At 42.7% G+C, this 17857-nt stretch overlaps 1 protein-coding gene across 6 annotated transcripts in view; it reads right to left on the minus strand.

The window, feature by feature from the left end:
- Positions 1 to 17857, minus strand: part of TMEM182 (transmembrane protein 182) — a 373493-nt gene that overhangs the window by 337957 nt on the left and 17679 nt on the right. For 5 of the 6 annotated variants that reach the window (XR_005022394.1, XR_005022393.1, XR_005022392.1 and 2 more), the window contains exon 4: positions 4932 to 5069. The exons of the other annotated variant lie outside the window; for it this stretch is intronic. Coding sequence is in view for 1 of the 5 variants with exons in the window: in XM_036873081.1 (XP_036728976.1) it covers positions 4932 to 5069 (138 nt within the window). In the remaining 4 variants the exon portion in view is untranslated. The remainder of the gene's footprint in view (positions 1 to 4931; positions 5070 to 17857) is intronic. 6 annotated transcript variants of the gene reach the window in all.

Consider the following 17857-nt stretch of genomic DNA (forward strand, 5'->3'; position numbering starts at 1 on the left):
GTACATCTGGCTGATATATCAGTAATACATAGTTTTTATTAACCACTATTTCTTTCCCCCACCCACCTCCAACCAACCAGAGCTCTGAATAAAACGCTGAAGTCCTGGACTTTGGTAAAATACCCAGTTCCGTACTGGGAAGTTATGCTTTTGATTTTCCCCTGAGAGCCTACTTCTTGCATGCTAAGAAAGACGGAGGCTTTGGAAAAGCTGGCAAGCACTCGCTGGCCCTCCTGGCCCGTTCCCCTCACACAGGAGGCCCCCTGTGCCTCTCGGGGTCAGCGGCTGTTTACAGCATACAGACGTGGGGACAGCAGGTGCAAGCGGGGAGATGAATGTGCTTCCCGTAAGTTTAGAATGCCTGCCTCTAGGCTGTCAGCAACTCTCCCTTAATCCCCTCCTGCTCTGGGGCTGTTTCCTCCACATATGCTCCTCCTGCTCTGACTGCCGCCGTGTTCTGCTTTGTCTGGAGGAAGGCGTGAGGAGCAAGGCACGAGCCCCAGCGCCTCCTGTGAGCCACGTGCTCAGTCTCAGCCGAAGGAAAATGAGCGTCGGAAACATGTCCCTTGGCTTTTGTGAGCTATTTTTTCTAGGATTAAGGCAAAAAAGTCTCTTGTATTATGCATCCATCGCATCTATCTTATCTCAGGTAGAAATGAGTGATGTTTATCATGAGCTATACAAACTCCACTGACCTTTTTTAAAGAAATAAAAAAACAAACCGCAAATCCAGTTTACTTCTGAGTCAGTTTTGCCCTCCACATGTAAGAATGTTATATTCCCTTCATATCCACTTACCCTCCCCATACTGTTTTTAAGGGGGTTCATATCCCTACACTCTTAGAAAGCACTGTCCTCCAGACCAGAAGGGAGCAGGTTTGAGCCCCATAAGGACGTGCTCAGGCTGTCTCTGTCCCACCTGGCAGAGGGTTTATACAACTCACCCCGATTCATACCGCTCACATTCCTGGTGACCAACAGCAGCTTGGCTGGGCAGACAGCTGGTGAAACAGCTGTCTGGGCAAGAAACATACCCTGTGGTCACAGAATGGGGCAGGAGTCAGGCCACAACTTTACCTCCATCACCTTGCAAAGGACTAATTACACAGCAAAGGTGTCCCTTCCTTCGGCTAACACACCCTGGGCCTGGAGTGTGGGCTTCTATGTTCCTCCGACTTACGAGACGTCTGTGTAGTCTCACCAACGTGAGACTCTAACAAGGAATTTAGCCAAGATTCAGAAGCTTTCCAGGCCCCTCTACTCAGGTGAGACTCTGTCTAGCTCTACATCCAGCAGAAAAATGTAATCCCAGGTTGTCATTCAGGAAAAGGGGATTTCAATTATGGAAGAAGAATCTTTCTACCCTGATATGCTGGTAAAATACTAATTTCTAGCTTTTATGTCTTTTCACCCAATATCAGTCCCAGAACATGCAGATCCCATCCCCATTCTTACTTGTACACTTAGGGATCTTACTCCTGTGTAGCAATTCCTGTATTAATGTCACTTTGCCCAGGCATTAGGAATATTCAGCTGTACAACAATTTTCTCCACATAATTCAAATGTTTTGTAATGTCACGCCTTCTTGCATCTTTCCTAACACATCCAATATCACAGGGTTAGGAGAAAACACGAGTCGGCCCTTTGTATCTGAGTACCCCTGGAGTCCACATTGAAAGAAAATTCAGCAATTGTTTAGGCATTGGGAGGTGTGGATGAGACTCAGTGAAACACACTCGGGTGTCATAACGTCCTGACCATTACTGTGTGCTTGGTCCAGAACTGAACTCCCGTGGGGAACACATGGCCCAAGCTGAGGAGGCATCTGCCCAAGTGCAGGGAGTGGCAACATATGGCCTCCAGACCTTTGAGCCATTGACAGAGCAAGACGAAAAACACGGACCCCACCCCTTGCTCACACGTACAGCTGTGACATCAGCATGCCACGGCCATGTGTGGAATGCCCCAAAACAGTCTTCTTGCTGATGCCAAAGAGTCTTTGTATGTGCACACACCCAGCAATGGCCACTTGGAATTTGGTTCTGCCCTGTCTTAAGGCCATCTGTCCAAATAAAGAGAGAGTGTCCAATCTTGTTTGTGGCATTGATAAAGTAGTCACAGCAACTGTGGGCCCAGGCTGCACCTGTTCCCAACTGCCCGGCGGAGCACAGTGTTGGCAAAGAAAGACTGTGAGGCAGGGAATGACAAGGTAAGCCCTAAAAGGGACAGATTTTGGAATACTAGTTCCATGGAAAGAGAGCTCTTCGTTTTGAAAACATAACATCTAACCAAAGAAAGCATGACAAATTCAATCCAGTTTAACTCAGTAAAAGACTACATGCACAGTTCCATATTAAACGTAGTACAGAAAAATCTTGGCTGCCCCCAAAAACCTAGCATTTAGCACATATTTTCCTAGTGTCCATATAGAATAGTATGTAAGTTTCCATCTCCACATCTGAAAGGATTAGTTGCCTATTAACAAATCTGGGGATGTTAATAATAGACAATTGAAAGATTTTAAAAATTCTTCTGTCAATAACACTCAGATTTGAGGATGATTTATTTGCCCCATAACTGCTTTAAAAGATGTGTCTCATGGTAGAAATTGCTACCTGACTGTAAATTTTAGTTATTCCTGAGAACACCACTTTTACTGCCCAAACTGATAAAAAATAAATAGTAATTTTTTTATCTCATCCAACAGAATATCTCTCTGTGTTCTTGGGAAATAAACAGTCCTACACAAACAGTAAAGAATTGTGCCATGAAGGAAATTAAAAGTCAGATTTAAAAAGAAGCATCCTCATGACCGTCTGCTTGAGTGGCTTTCAGGATGGGCTCCCAGAACATGGTGGATCCCTCCCAACCCAGGGCGTTTCTGCATAAAGACCTGAGCCAAGAGGACTTCAGACCCACACCCACTGCAGCTAACGATTCACTGGAAAAAGAGAATCCAGTGGTCACAGGCACATGGGTGCGAATCAGATGCTTTATCTTCCTTCAGAGTCCTCAGACAAAATAATTCTTTAGCTATATTATTTTCTCAAAAAAAGTATAAAATGGAAAAAATGACCAACAATTTTTTTCAAAAGCACCACACACACACACACACACACACACACACACACACACACAGAAACACACAATTCTCTAATAAGCCCAAACTCAGGATCAGAGCATTTCTGAGTTTAAAACAATTACGTTGCCCATAATGTTAGTGCTAAATTACTCCTACTACATATTCCCTTTATTGACAAAGATTTTAAAAGATTAAAAAGCAAAGAAGAAGAAGAAACAAATATTTACACATTTTAGTAGAGAGCTATTATTTCTGGGAAGACCATGCAAAAACATACACCTTAACTAGACCTTTGAATAAAGCAAGAGTAGAATGTGATTTGGGGGAGAAGAAATATTTGGTGAAGAAGATGCTCAGTTTTAAGGCATATAAGGGGTTTGGTCTTATGGAATTATGAAGTAAAGAAGAGAGATTATCAATTACGAGATCTAAGTGAAAGAAGTCAGACACAAAAGGCCACGTATTGTGTGACTCCATATACATGCAATGTCCAGAACAGGAAACCCATAGAGACAGAAAGCAGATCTGCGGTTCTCAGGGCTGGAAGGAGCAGAGGATGGGGTTTCCCTGTGGCGCGTCATAAAAATATTCTGGAATCAGATAGTGGTGATCTTTGCCCAACTCTGGGAATATATCAAAAAACACTGCATTATATACTTTAAAAGGGTAAATTTTGTAGTATGTGAATTATATCTCAATTATTAAAGGTATTTCTTTAATTATGAGCTCAAATGGCTAAATCTGGGTCCTTGAAAACTCAGTGAAGAAAAGAGTTTTAAATAAAAGACAAAAAGACAGAATAAGTTAAATAGAGGGCCCTGGTCCCCACAGTGGATTTTGGTTTTTGTTTTTTGTTATTGTTTTGTGGTTTTTTAAGCTCTTTGAGCAGAGGATCTATCTGATTATTCTTTTTATTCCCTCTGCAAAAAAATTAAGCACAATATTATGCAAAAATAGTGTTTAAAGGAACTATTTGTTAATTGATCATCGATTAAATGATTTTGGGCAACAGCATGAGCCATCTTTGCAGTGATTAGAAAGGCAGTAGAGCTACCCACTCTGTCCCTTTCCTTCATGGTCACTACAATCCCAGGTGAGACAACTGGTCCCTTTTATGGGATGCTGCAATAGAGCAAACTCAGGTACAGTTTGGTCTTAGTCGTACTGTAGTTTGTCTAAATTCCCAGAATGTTTATGTTTACAAAAAACCTTGTGCTTATGTTTTCAGGTTAGTGCTCTGGCTTTTATTTCCTAATTAAATTTAAAAGTCTTAAAATTCACAAGACTCACCTATTCAATTATTTTCCTATTTGTACTATGATCATTTTAGCAGGAATTAGACTAGTTGGAAAGCTAAAAAAAATACAGGTTTTACAAAGAAGAGAAGGTATTTAGATAATGCGCATGAACCACAATTAAGAAAATGGAATGATGATGATGTAGAAAAAGATGCTTTTTACCTATTAATGAGGGTTTGTAATATCGTAACGGGGCTATCTTCTTAAGAGCACACAAAAAGCTTCACCTATGTCCAGATGTTACAGAGAGACGTGTTATAACCCTCTTTTATAGGTAGAAAATTAACAGGATAAGAGAGATTAAAAGGCTCTTACAGCAGAGCTTTCCTGCCTAGTGTCTTCATTCATATAATGTGGATACAATGAGCAAATGGAAAATGGGAAGTCCCTGGAAAAGTGTGTGACATATAGGTAGCACTCAGGAAATATTGTACATGAATATTAACATATTATTACTACTAGAAGCCTCACCCCTGAAACCAGAAGTGGAAAATATAAAGATATGGGGAAAATCCACGGCTGGAAATCATACCCTTCACAATGGACATACCTGCTGCGATGTAGGAGCCTCCCCCGGCTTTATAGAGAAGATGGCTGGCGAAGGGGGCTGCGCAGATGATCAAAAAGCTCGCAGTCACCACAGAAACTACCCCAAGAAGCATCAGGACCGCCCAGAAGCCACGGTAAACTGCAGACCCCAGGAGAAAAGGACAAGAGAAAGGCACACTTAGATTGTGAATGCAGCAGACTGTCACACAGTAAGTTTCTCTCTTCAGTTTTCTAATTTCAGCCCCAGCACTGCTGGACGGAATCCCAGGCTGTGGTCCTGAGTTCTCTTTAAAAGGAAGCCTCACCAGACGACTTTGGACTCAATGATGCCGAACTTCTATCAACAAGCGCTTGGTATTTACACCACATATGTGCTTAATATACTCTGGGAGCTCATTTTTCTAACCAGATTATCCATGTTAGAAGTGGGAACACCTAATGTTCTATAAAGACTCCTCTTGAGCAAGTTCCCAGATAGGTCACACATAGGTGTTCACACCAAAAGGACAAGGACATAAAAAGGCATTCACATTCACAAATGCTGCCTCTTAATTCCTGCCAAGATAGTGCTTATACCACAGTGATCCCTTAGAAGCTGGTAATGGTCCCCCCAATCTCCTAACAAAAAAGTACACTTCTATTTAGATTGTGACTCTACTGGAAAATTGTCTTGAGGTAATAAAAATGACAAGCAAAGCCAAAAAAAAAAAAAAAGGGTTTGTACAGACTGAGATTTAAGATCAGATATATTTAAGGCTTACTACTTTCTATTAATATTTGCTCCTAGAAAGATTTAAAATGAGAAGTTATAGCAGTCTCTTAGTCAAGGGCCAGTAAGTCTGAATTAATGGATGTAGCTGGTGATAAATAAATTGTGGATTTGGTGACATACAGTAATCAAATAAAGAAGAATTCTAATGTTCTTTTTTTTTTTTTTTTTTTTAAACATAGGTGTAGAGGATCCTGCCCTAGACTGCACCTTTGCTCGGGGAAGGTTTTTTTTTTTGTTGTTGTTGTTGTTTTTTAAAATTTATTTATTCATTTATTTTTTTGGCTGTGTTGTGTCTTCGCCTCTGTGTGAGGGCCCTCTCCAGTCGAGGCAAGTGGGGGCCACTCTTCATCGCAGTGCGCGGGCCTCTCACCATCGCGGCCTCTCCCGCTGCGGAGCACAGGATCCAGACGCGCAGGCTCGGCAGCTGCGGCTCACGGGCCCAGCCGCTCCGTGGCACGTGGGATTCTCCCAGACCAGGGCTCGAACCCGTGTCCCCTGCATTGGCAGGCAGATTCTCAACCACTGCACCACCAGGGAAGCCCCTAATGTTCATTTTTGAGTGGGATAATTACCGATCTCTTAAACAAATTCATCATTTCCCAAAGGCTAAAATACAAAAATAAATTCCTACGTGTGTAAATGAGGGAAAGCTCACTGAAACACATTCATGAAATTACGATTTTTTATGAAAATACAGAAACTTTATAAGAAAGCAAAGAATGATTTTTCTCAACAAGCCCACCTGGCAAAGGACAAAATATGTCAATCAACTGGAATCTTTAAGAGAAAAGAGAATGGGAGGATGGAAAATCGAGGAGAGGAACCACTGCAGTTAAATGAGAAAAGAAGGCTTACATTTTCGTGTGAATAACTCGGTTTTGAAGACAGAAACAAAAGGCAGGCTTCCACCTCACATGCCAACGCCATCCATTTGGCAGTGGCTGCCAGGCTTACTGGTGAGGAAGTATTCTGCGGCTGTATTCAGGCTCCTCAGGGCACAGGGCAGTGAAGTACTGATCAGCTCTCAGTGTGGGAAGTAAGCGTGAAAGGCTTTGGGCCAAATGTTTGCCATCCCTGTCCTACCAAGAGTTTACTAGATAATTGGTGAGCCTCACATTTTACACTTTCATTCACTTCATTTAGCGCACTATCACGCAGTCGTTCTGTGGCAAGTGCTAGGGGTATAAACATTAGTAAGAGGTGGTCTGGGGAAAAGGAGCCCTTCTATCACCTCTCCGATCACCCTCTGAGCACCCTCCAATCACAACTAAGACTAGACAAAATGGCAAACAACACGAGTGTGGAAAGTAAACAACCGCAAGTGGATTAAGGAGGGAAGTAAAACCTTAATGAAAGATCAACTCAGCTACAAGGGGTTTTCTGGTTTTTTTCTATTTTTTTCATCCAGGATTTGGCCTCAAGGCAAGCCTAACTGGGAACTGTGTAAAAAGGTTCAAAGAACACAATATCCCTAGTGAAGGCCGTCATGCTGGCTAGAGAAGCAGGAGAGGGGCTCTGCAAGCCAGAGTATGGGGAGACCTCATGTTTTTATTCTCCTCACCCTGCTTCACAGCCAGCTTCAAACATAGATCTGCACTGCCACCCCCATGGGGGAGTGGGCATTTAACATCCCAAAGATGATCCAACCCTCAGGACAGAAGAATCAGAAAAAGAAACCCAACTGCGCAAAGAGTGGGGGAATCAACTTTTCTCTTGCTGGTCTGCACTGGTGCCGTTGCAGGGAACTCTGCTACAGCACAGGAGACCAAAACTCTGAAGGAACCCAATCTTTCTACCCAGAGAAACTGGGAAAAAGGGGCCCTGGAAGCCAGAGGGTGTGGCAGAAAATCCCACAGATGGACAAGAGAATCTCCAGTTCTGTGTTTGAATCTGTACAAGTACTGAGCTCACTCCCCACGTTGCACACGTGCAGAAAACACCCAGAGATGTATAGCAAAGGCTCTGAGAACTGAATTACAGTATAAAAACCACCCAAGTACCAGAGCAAGCCCGGAGCGGTGATGCCCCAGGCAGACCCAAATAGCATAGAGAACCCAACTGACAATGCAACTACTATCACAGAGGAAAAGGACAGAACCATGCCAGTCAGTTGCCTATTCAAACAACAAATCAGTATTCTCCAGAGGATTTTAACAATACGTGGAGACTGAAAACAAAATATTCAAAATGTCCAGGATACAATCCAAAATTTCTTGATATACTAACAACCATGAAAATTTGACCAATTCTCAAAGGACCAAGCGATCAGTAGATGCCAACACAAACACCATCCAGACATGTGAGTTATCAGACAGACTTTGAAGTAGCTTTTAGAACCAGCTTCTATGAACTAAGGTGAACACTCCTGAAATGAACAGAAAGATAGAAATTCTCAAAATAGAAGTAGTATCTATAAAAAAGAGAACTAGGCTGAACTTTTAGAGTTGAAAAATACAATATGTGACACAAAAAATCCCTTAGATGGGCTCACTAGCAGAACAGGGAGGAGAGAGGAAAGAGCAAATGGACTTGAAGAGAGAACAATAAGAATTATCTAGTCCTAACAACAGAAGGAAAAGAGACTGAAAACAAAAATGACTAGAATCTCAGGTACTCGTGGGACGATATCAGAAGATCTCTCATTTGTGTCACTGGAGTCCCTAAAGCCCAGGGAAAAGATATTGGTGCAGAGAGAACATTTATAGAAATAATGCCTTCAAACTTCTTAAACTGGATGAAAGACAAATTTACAGATACAAGAAACTCAGCGACCTCCAAAGAGGGCACACTCAAAGAAATCAGCCTAGACACGTAGTAAGAAAATTACCGAAAACCACAGGCAAAGTCTTGAAAGCAGCTGGGGGTATGGGGGTGGAGATGACCCATTAGATGGACGGGAACAGTAATTCCACGGACAGCAAGTCTCTCATCAGAAGTGACTGAGGCCACTGCCCAAGTCAGAGTGGACACTGCGAGCTGTGGGCACGTTGTCACAATCACCGCAAAGTAGAGGAAAAGGGTTGCTGGCAAAGATGTTGACTTGGGTGGTCCCCTTTCATGATCACAGGGTGTGCCTTCGCTCAGAGGGGCTGCTCGAGGACTAGGGCATGCTGGGGACAGAGCAGCCCTGTGTGAGCAGAGGGCAGAGGAGGTCTGACAGCTTCCACTTTCAGGTTGGGGACCCTGAGTAAGCACACAACAGTAAAAGTCACGGCAAAGAAACGACTGAGGCCAGAAGACAGTTAAACAGTATCTTAAAAGTGCCCCAGAAAAAGACCTGTCAACCTAAAATTCTGCCTCCAGTGAAAATATCTTTGAGGGAGGAAGGGAAAAGAAAGCCATTTCTCAAGGAGGAAAATATAGACTTTGTCATCAGTAGACCTGCTCTACAAAGAAATGCTAAAGAAATTTCTTTAGGCTGAAGGGAAATGACACCAGGGTTTCCTTGAAATTTCAGAAGTGCAGGAAGAGAAACAGAAAAGGTGGATATCTGTGTAAATATAGTAGATTATTTTTCTCATCTTAATTTCTTTAAAATATATTTGACTGTTGAAAGTAATATATATATATATATATATATATATACTTATATATAGATATATATATACTTATATATATATGGCATAATACAGTAAAGAAATGTAGGTTTCAGAATCAGAGTGACCTGAGTATGCGCTCTTACCTGCAATGTAACCTTGGACCACTTACTTAAACTTATGAACCTGTAAAATAGGAATGCTTTCTGAACCTTCACTTCTGTAAAATAAGAACGTTTGTGTCCATCCTTTAGAGTTCTTAGAAGAATTACTAATAATGTATTTGAAGTGTGTGGCGTATCACAAGAGACCAATGAATGGCACTTATTTTGTGGTTGCTTTTATTGCTGTTATTGTTAAAATTGCATTAACATGACACAGCAGAGGGTATTATGTTCAGTAATAGGAAAGTGGATTACTTCCCCCAGAGAGCCTTGCACACTGTTTTTTATGTGTCACTGACATTAGGAAATTCCTTTAGATTACAGCATACAGTACAGGTCGTGTTGGCCAATACACACAGTTCCACAGAGCTTTCACACTGTCTTCCGTGGGAAGGTTCCCTGTCCACTAAGAAGGCACTGGCCACGTTTCATACCGCATGACTCTACTCTTAATTACCCAAAATACAAACAAACGGGGTCAGATACCTGACACAAAGACCAAAACATGGTGGCCTCTGACCCATGCAGAGATGAGCTGAGCTATTCAGTGTGACCCCTTGAGAACGGGAACACTGCAAAAGGGAGAGGATTCACAGCAGAGTCGAGGCTGAAAGGAAGCGCTGGTAGCTGATCCAGAGGAGCTGTGGTGAGCCACGGCCATACCCAAGCAACAGGGCGGGAATTATGACTCAGGCCAGAGAGAGGGCAGAGAAAGCAGAGGAGCCTCTCCACAGAGAGAAGCAGGGGGACTGCCAGAAAGAGAAAACACCTGGTGAGGGTGAGAGAGACAGAGAGCCAGACGGAAACGGGGGATAAGTGCCCCCCAGAACTGCTGTTCCTGAGACCTGCTACTTCCTGCCCTTGGTCTGCCCTAGCAGAGCGGCCTGACTTTTGATTCTGAGTCCCCGGTGAAAGGCAGGAGCAACCGATCTGTACTTAAAGGAGGGGGCACCTGGCTGCCTGGAGAGTTGTGACCATACAGACATAGCTTCCAAGTGAAACTCCTTACTGCAGTCACCACAGGCTTTATTTTCTGCCTGTGCTTCAACATTCCAAAGTGCGCAACTTTAAGCCTATTTCAAAATTTCTTGGAATTTCCTGTTTCTTAGCTAATTATATTACCTAGTTTGCATATGTGGCACACTTTGATTCCAGAATTGAAATGTTCAGTTGTAACGAAGAATCAGCTCCTGGAACTGGGTAGTTCTTTCACTGTCTGAAGTAAAACTGAGGCAATCAGAGAATTTTCAAAACAAAATGAATGTTTTGAGATATTACTAACTGGGTGACTCTGAGAGACCACAGTTTTCTAACATAAAGCACAGTATCCTTCAAATAAGTTTACAGGAAGGATTGAGAACATATATGAAAAGTAGCTGCATGCAGTAAGGAATCAAATGTATTTGCTATTACTATTATTTTTACATGCCTTGTAATAAAATACTCTTGTCAACAATGTACTTGACACTTAAAAGATATCTATTTATCTCATGGATCTAGGATGGGGACAAGCTTTCAGTTCTAGTATATAGACACTTTAAAAATTTTAAAGGATGTTTTTGTTTGGTTAGTGGTTTATACTGTTTAAGACTCCTAGATCTTGAACGTATCTCTGAGAATACTTAATTTGTTTCCTTGTTCTTAATATGAGCCCATAAAAACTGCAAAGCTTTGCCTTTGAAAGCTTTGGACTGTACCAAGTGAAAACATCTCTAAAAATCCAATTTGACCATTTAATACAATTCAAAGCTCAACTTAAACAATATTGAATTTCTATTAATTCCTTAGAACATGAAGCAAGATTTACAGTGTAAATAGATTTACATGTAATCTATATCATCACAATTTGGATTAATTAAAGGAAAGCTTCATCTGAATCTGTGAAACGCCAAAATTAACTACTGTTTTCAAAGAAATGAAGTTCTGTCAATTCTAAATAAATTGGTGAACTGAAGTGATCCTTGGTCCAGTGTCGTAATGAGGAAGATGATGAATAATTAGTCTAACAACAGACTTAGAAATGGTTCTCCTGAAGTACTCAGTTTATTTTCCTAAATCAATTAAACTTTTACCTTTACAGTATTATCCTGTTGTTTTTATTAGAGAAAAGAGACATCAAATCATTAGAGACTGTCTAGTTTGTTAACTAAGATTGTATATGAATGCAAAACTATGTTCATGATGTCTCAGTTCATTCATAAAAAATTGCATAACGTAAAGAGTCTTAACTGTACTGCAAATTCAAATTTCAGATTCAAACAAATACTAAAGGATCTCATGTCCCAGAAAGTACCCAAAAGGTCTAATTCCAAGTGACATACCTAGGAAGTGTAGGGAGACATCTATTAAGAATCCTTCAAGTAGAAAACATACAAATCACCCCAAACAACAGGACAGTGAAGGCCATGAAATAAAGTGGACTTTTAATTATACACATGAATATGTGTGCACGTGTGTGCATGTGCGCATGTATATGTAACTGTGCGTGTGTGTGTGTATGCTTGTGCAGATTACCACAGACAGGAAGCCAATGGCAGAAGTGGCATCTGTTCCAAATTCCATGTAAAGGGTTAAAAAAATAAAACCCCACAGTACTTCTTTTCCACTAAAAATGTAATAAAAATGTACAGAAACCTCATTAGTTTAGATGATGGGCAAAAGCAGCCTGAAGTTTTAACTGTGGATTTATTTTAGAATAAGTCCCATTCCAAGTCATTCACATCCATCCAATAATTCAAACTGATGTCTCACAAGGGACCTCTGAGCAGGGCCCTGCCAAGCTTGCCTGGTAAATGGGCACGCTGCTGACAACCAGAAGCCACTTAATTTGGCGAACATATTTTGACGGCTCTCCAGGTGCCAGGCACCAAAAGCCGCTAGAGCAAGACAGAACCCTTGCCCTCACAAGTTCAGTCCAGGGAGGGAAAAGCAAACCACTTAACGCTGTGTGCTAAGTGCCCTAGCCGAGGGGTGCGCAGAACATCACGAAGCCAGATGACTCCTGCACAGAGAGGCCACTGCTTCAGGGCTGGATGGTAGCAAGAGAAGGCCTACAGTACTGGGTATAGTTGAACTGGGTCTTGACGTTTGCCTAGGATTTCAGTAGGCAGAAGGCAGGAGGAAGGTGATGGGGGAAGGGAAAGCAGCTTCCCTGAACTGCCACCCAGGTGGATGAGGGGAACGACAGTGAGGAACCCAGGAAGGCAGCCAGGGCTTCACAGGCCACTCGAGAGCTGGCGCTTTATCATACTGGTCCTAGGAAGCCCCTGTAGTCAGTGATCTGAGCTGGTGGCCACATCTGTATGAGAGTATCATTCCTGTAACTGGATAGAGGATGAACTGGCAGGAAAAAGGACAGAACAGGGAAAACAAGTTATGTAGTTATTACAGCCCCCCAGTGGGGACTTATGCCAGGCAGTTGGGGGAGAGGTGAAATGAGCTTCAGTGATTCGGTTGTTACAGGTAGGAAGAAACCAGCAAGATAAAGGCTGTCTTCATGGATTTCATTTATATATCAAAACAGTTTGTTCTGTTGAGATACTAAGAAATCTCGTCTTGATTTTGTAATATTTCAACTTACACGACAAACCCTCTTTCATACAGAGCATAGGGGGAAAGTCAATCCAAATGATCACAATTCCAAATTCGTAGTGTTTTGATAAATTATTTTGTTGGGTATATAAAAATGTAAATATTGTATTTGCAGTTTAAAGATAAACTTAAGTGTTATTCGTTTTTCAAAACTTGCTATCTTGCCTCAGACACCTCATAAAGCTAGTTCAGAAAGCTAATCCTGTATTTCGACACATCCTCAAGCACACACAGCGCGAAGTGCTATAAAACGGTCTAAATGAAGCCAAAACAAAACACGTCACCCCCTCCACCATCCTCGGCAGCAAACGAGAGCCCCCAGCATATGTTGCCGTAGCTTTAGGCAAGACGCTTCTGCTACACAGGCCAGCAAGCCTGTCCTGCATCTCCATGTACTACTTGTCTTGGCGATGTCGGGCAGGTCTAAAAATACAGCAATGCCCGCACCAAAGCAGAAGGACAGGCTGTACAGAGTGTCCGTGTCGGAGCTCCACAGGCCTGGACGTGCCAAGCCAAGCCACATGCTCTGCTCGGGCCACTGATTTTTCAGGACAAAAAGAACACTGAGAGACCCGACAGAGTTTATTGACTTCCCTCTTGTACACTTGGCAGTGAAGGAATAGCTGAGAGGGAGAAGGAGCCTCGGGAAGGAGGGGCAGGGCCCTCGCCACCCACACTGGCTGTGACCTTGGGAAAGGCCCAGAAGCAGGAGGAGCACAGGTTTCCTCACAGCGTTAATCATTCTCAAGTTTCTCTTCCTGAGAGTCTTGGGGAGGGAGGGGCTGGAAGAGAGGCTTGCTGGGGAGCTGGGCAGAGGGGCGCTGCAGGAATGCAGGTAGGAGAGGTGGCGGCACCCTCAAGGTCACAGTAGCGAGGGAACCCAGGCTCTCAGAAGTGAGGTGAAGGGGATCAGAACAGGCCACCCTCACATATGCCAGTTTGGTATAAGGATTATTTTGAGCTGGGAGCAAATGAGAGTCAATGAATGCAGAAGGAAACCTCGTAGGAGTTTTCCTTATCTAACTGGGAGGAGAAACTTCTGAGAAATGAGGACTTCCAGGGGAGTTTTATGGCCATGAAAAAGACAGCAAGTCAACACCAACATGGGTCTTTAAACAAAGCTACAAATACAAGCCATATCTTCCATTGCTTTCTGTCCTATATTTTTCCTGGTCACTTTCCCACAGTTTACCACCTGAGCCCAAACCTCTTCTTCCTTTGTCTTGTCGCATCTCTACGTTCATCGTTCTTTGCTAAAAGGCATGTTAAGCTCCGAGGCCTATCTGCTTCTTTGGGTCTTCACGTTTCTATGAAGGCCTCTGTATGCACACATAACCATAAACCTCTCCTACGTCAATGTCCACTTTTATAACCTAATTTGCAGGGCCCAGTTACTGAACCTAAGGGGGTAGAGGAAAAAGTTTCTTCCTTCCCTATGGCAGTACTGTGTACAAAGCCACTCAGATCCTCACACAGGGGACCAGGTGAGCATCCAGAGGAAGCTCCAGCTCCAAGGTCTTCCTCTGACCCCTGCTGCCTGAGGGGGCCTGGACTGATGGCTCCCCTCCCCGCTCAGCTTTCAGAGCCACCCTGGAGGGTTTTAACATCGTACCCAAGCTAGGATTCCAAACCACACCACCTGAATGAGAATCTCTGAGGGTGGGCACAAGCAACCGTATTTTTAAAAGCCCCCTAGAAGAATGGGACGTACAGCCAGGATGAGAATCACTGGACTGTTGAGTCTCTCTGGAGCTGCTAATTTTATTGAGAAGGTGCTGCTCAGCCTTTGCAGGTATTCTCTCCTCTGTCATCACAAAAATCCCTATTTTGTGTTTTACAGATGAGGCTCAGAGAGGTTAAGTAAAGTCCCCAAAATGAAACAGCCAGTAAATGACAAGGTCAAGATTTGAACTCAGGGCTATCTGAGCTCAATCTCAGACACCATTAGCCTCAATGTCTGTGGTGTTTATTTCCAATAAATTGTCACTGATCCATCTAAGGCTTCTAGGCTCAAATCCTCCCACTCTGGCTCCTCGTACCTTATCCTCCAGAAATGCTGAAATTATACTGAAGTTTCCAGTGGGGAAATGCTGTTATCACGCCTGTAGGCTTTCATAATACCGCCTCCGTTAGCTAGAATACACAGCTTTCCCACTTGTCCTTTGAGATCCAATGAAGCATCCTCCCCGCTCCGCCCCAAAAGGACATAGTGGAGTTACGTCCTCATCTCCACCAGAAGGCGGGAGAGTGTAGGATCAGACTCAAGAGCCGGAATATCTCTTACCAGTTGTGTGACCTTCGGTAAGTTACTTAGCTCTCCATGCCTCACTCTCCTTTCCTAAGATGTGATAATAAAGATACCCATCCTATAGTGCCCTTAAGAGGACTGAAAGAGTTAATGTGAGTCAGCCCTGAGCAATGCCTTGCCTCTGCACTCCATCAGGGTCTTGACACATGCCCGTCACCAGACAGCACTCTGCGTTGTGCTTCTGTCTTTACATTCCCACCTCCACTTCTTGCCTGTGCATTCCTGCAGGGCAAAGACTCAGTCTTGCCCATCTTTCTAACCCCAGGGGAATCTGTATGGCTGGCATGTAATAGATGCTCAATAAAATATGAATAAGTGAATAATCAATAACTTATCACTCAGTCCCCATGGAAATCTCAATGTATACAGTTAAGGTTAGTGAGATATTTAATGGCCATGGGACAGAATGAAGCTAACTCATTCAAAACGGAAATGAACTGATGGTCTTGGCCTATCATCACAACGGCTAGGGATCACTTAAATCCCTACTAGGGAGAAACAGGCACTTGGAGGAGAAGAGTTGAGGAATCAAGTGATGAGATGTTGACACCTGGCTACTAAGTAAGAGTACGGAGGACTATGTAACCATCCTTTCCAGGCTGCTGAATACCCAGTACACAGAAATGAGTCAAGAACATTGGGAACTTCCGTAAATGTTCCTGCCCAACTCTTAAAAATGCCAGAAGAGAGACAAATTTCCTCATTAACTGATTCCCTCTTAAAAAATCAGATCTATTCCTGAGAAGACTTGCTGTCTTTTATACTGAGCCATGAAAGGAACATTTTCAGGATCCCTTTATTCATATACTTTTTTTAAACATTGACTATGAACCTATTTACCCAAAGCTTTTGGCAGACAGTTGAAAATAATTATAGCAAAGCCTTGCTTACTTGATTGCAAGTATTCTGTTGTAAGTTTTCTAGGACTCCTGAGCCTTCATTTTCATGTCTTCCAGATGATTTGCCTCCACAAATCTCTAACACCTTAGAAATCACACTTCTCTGAGGAATTTTATGGTCTTTCATTGCAACTATACATCCAGGAATCTTTCTCTAAGGGATGTGGCTCAAAAGTAGTTTCTATATTTCTTTATCAGAAAAGTTAGTTTGAGAATTGCATAGCACTAAAATGATTTGATATTTCCCCTCTATTTTGATCATAAAACACCAGCAAAAGAAGTGATTAACAACTGAATTGAATTCCACTCTTCCATTTACCCATGCTCAAACATTGATTGAAAAATCTATCTTGTATCAGGTGCTGTGCTAGATAAGTAAATACTGGTGATACGCCATGAAAAAAAGTCCAGTATGTGCTATCAAGCAGTCTAATGGGAGAGAAACACACAATCAGATGACTGTCAGCTATGCCAAGGGCAAGGGGAGGACTCTGTGGTATATTACACGGGAACAGAGGAAGGGTAGTTGACCCAGTCCTGGCATATTTGCAGAAGGCTTCTTGGAGGAGATGATTCTCTTTTTTTTTTAATTTTTATTGGCTATATAGTTGATTTACAATGTTGTGTTAGTTTCAGGTGTACAGCAAAGTGAATCAGTTATACATACACATATATCCAATCTTTTTTTAGATTCTTTTCCCATATAGGCCATTACAGAGTACTGAGTAGAGTCCCCTGTGCCATACATTAGGTCCTTATTAGTTATCTATTTTATATATAGGAGGGTGTATGTGTCAATCCCAGTCTTTGGAGGAGGTGATTCTTAAACAGGAGAACAGTAATGCAGGAAGTGAAGGCAGAGAGCAGAAAGTATGAACAAAAAACTAGAAAGAAAGCGGGTGTGCGCAAGTAGCCTAGTGTGAAGGCCCAGAGAAGGAAAGCTTTGGTGCTGGGGAAGTGGTGAGAGAGAGAAGGTATGAGGCAGATCATGACGGTCCTTGTAGAATATGGTCGTTTACCAGGGGAGCATTTTGGCCCACGTTACATGAAACTTTCCCTACAAACAATATGGAAAATCACTGAACAACTTAAATTAAAATAGGTGTTTTGTCCACATGGAGCTTCAATCTATTAATAATCAAACCACTGGCAAAAGGTTTGCTGTCTGGTTTTGTGAGGCGCGGGGAGGTGTTTTCAGTGCGAAAGAGGGAAAAAAAATGGCAGTAAAACACCTACTCCCTTTTCTTTATTACAGGCATTTATATTTTCTTGATATTTTTTTCTTAGGGGTAAAATACTTAGAGATAAAGGTACCAAAATATCTAGCAGTACTTCATGGAAACTAGCCTCTCTTGTGAGTAAAATGAAATGGGCAAGAGACCTTATCAAGGAATTGTAATAACAAAAGAAAGGAAGTTAAAAAGTTTCTAGCAACAAAATAAAGGTATAGAGCTGGGAGTAACCACTGGCCGCTGGGGTGAGAGGGTTGTGCAGGCAGTAAGCCGTGGCCTGTCCCAACCAGCAAACGCCTTGGAAGACTACTCAGCCAGCTTACAACCTGGACCTGCGTAGTCTGGGATGTGAACCACACACGCGAGGAGTGCTAGCACAGCCAGTGTGAGATGACCATCCCCTGGGGACAGACAAGACAGCTGAG

Source organism: Balaenoptera musculus, chromosome 13 (genome assembly GCF_009873245.2).
Source record: "Balaenoptera musculus isolate JJ_BM4_2016_0621 chromosome 13, mBalMus1.pri.v3, whole genome shotgun sequence".
Classification (NCBI taxonomy): Eukaryota; Metazoa; Chordata; class Mammalia; order Artiodactyla; family Balaenopteridae; genus Balaenoptera; species Balaenoptera musculus.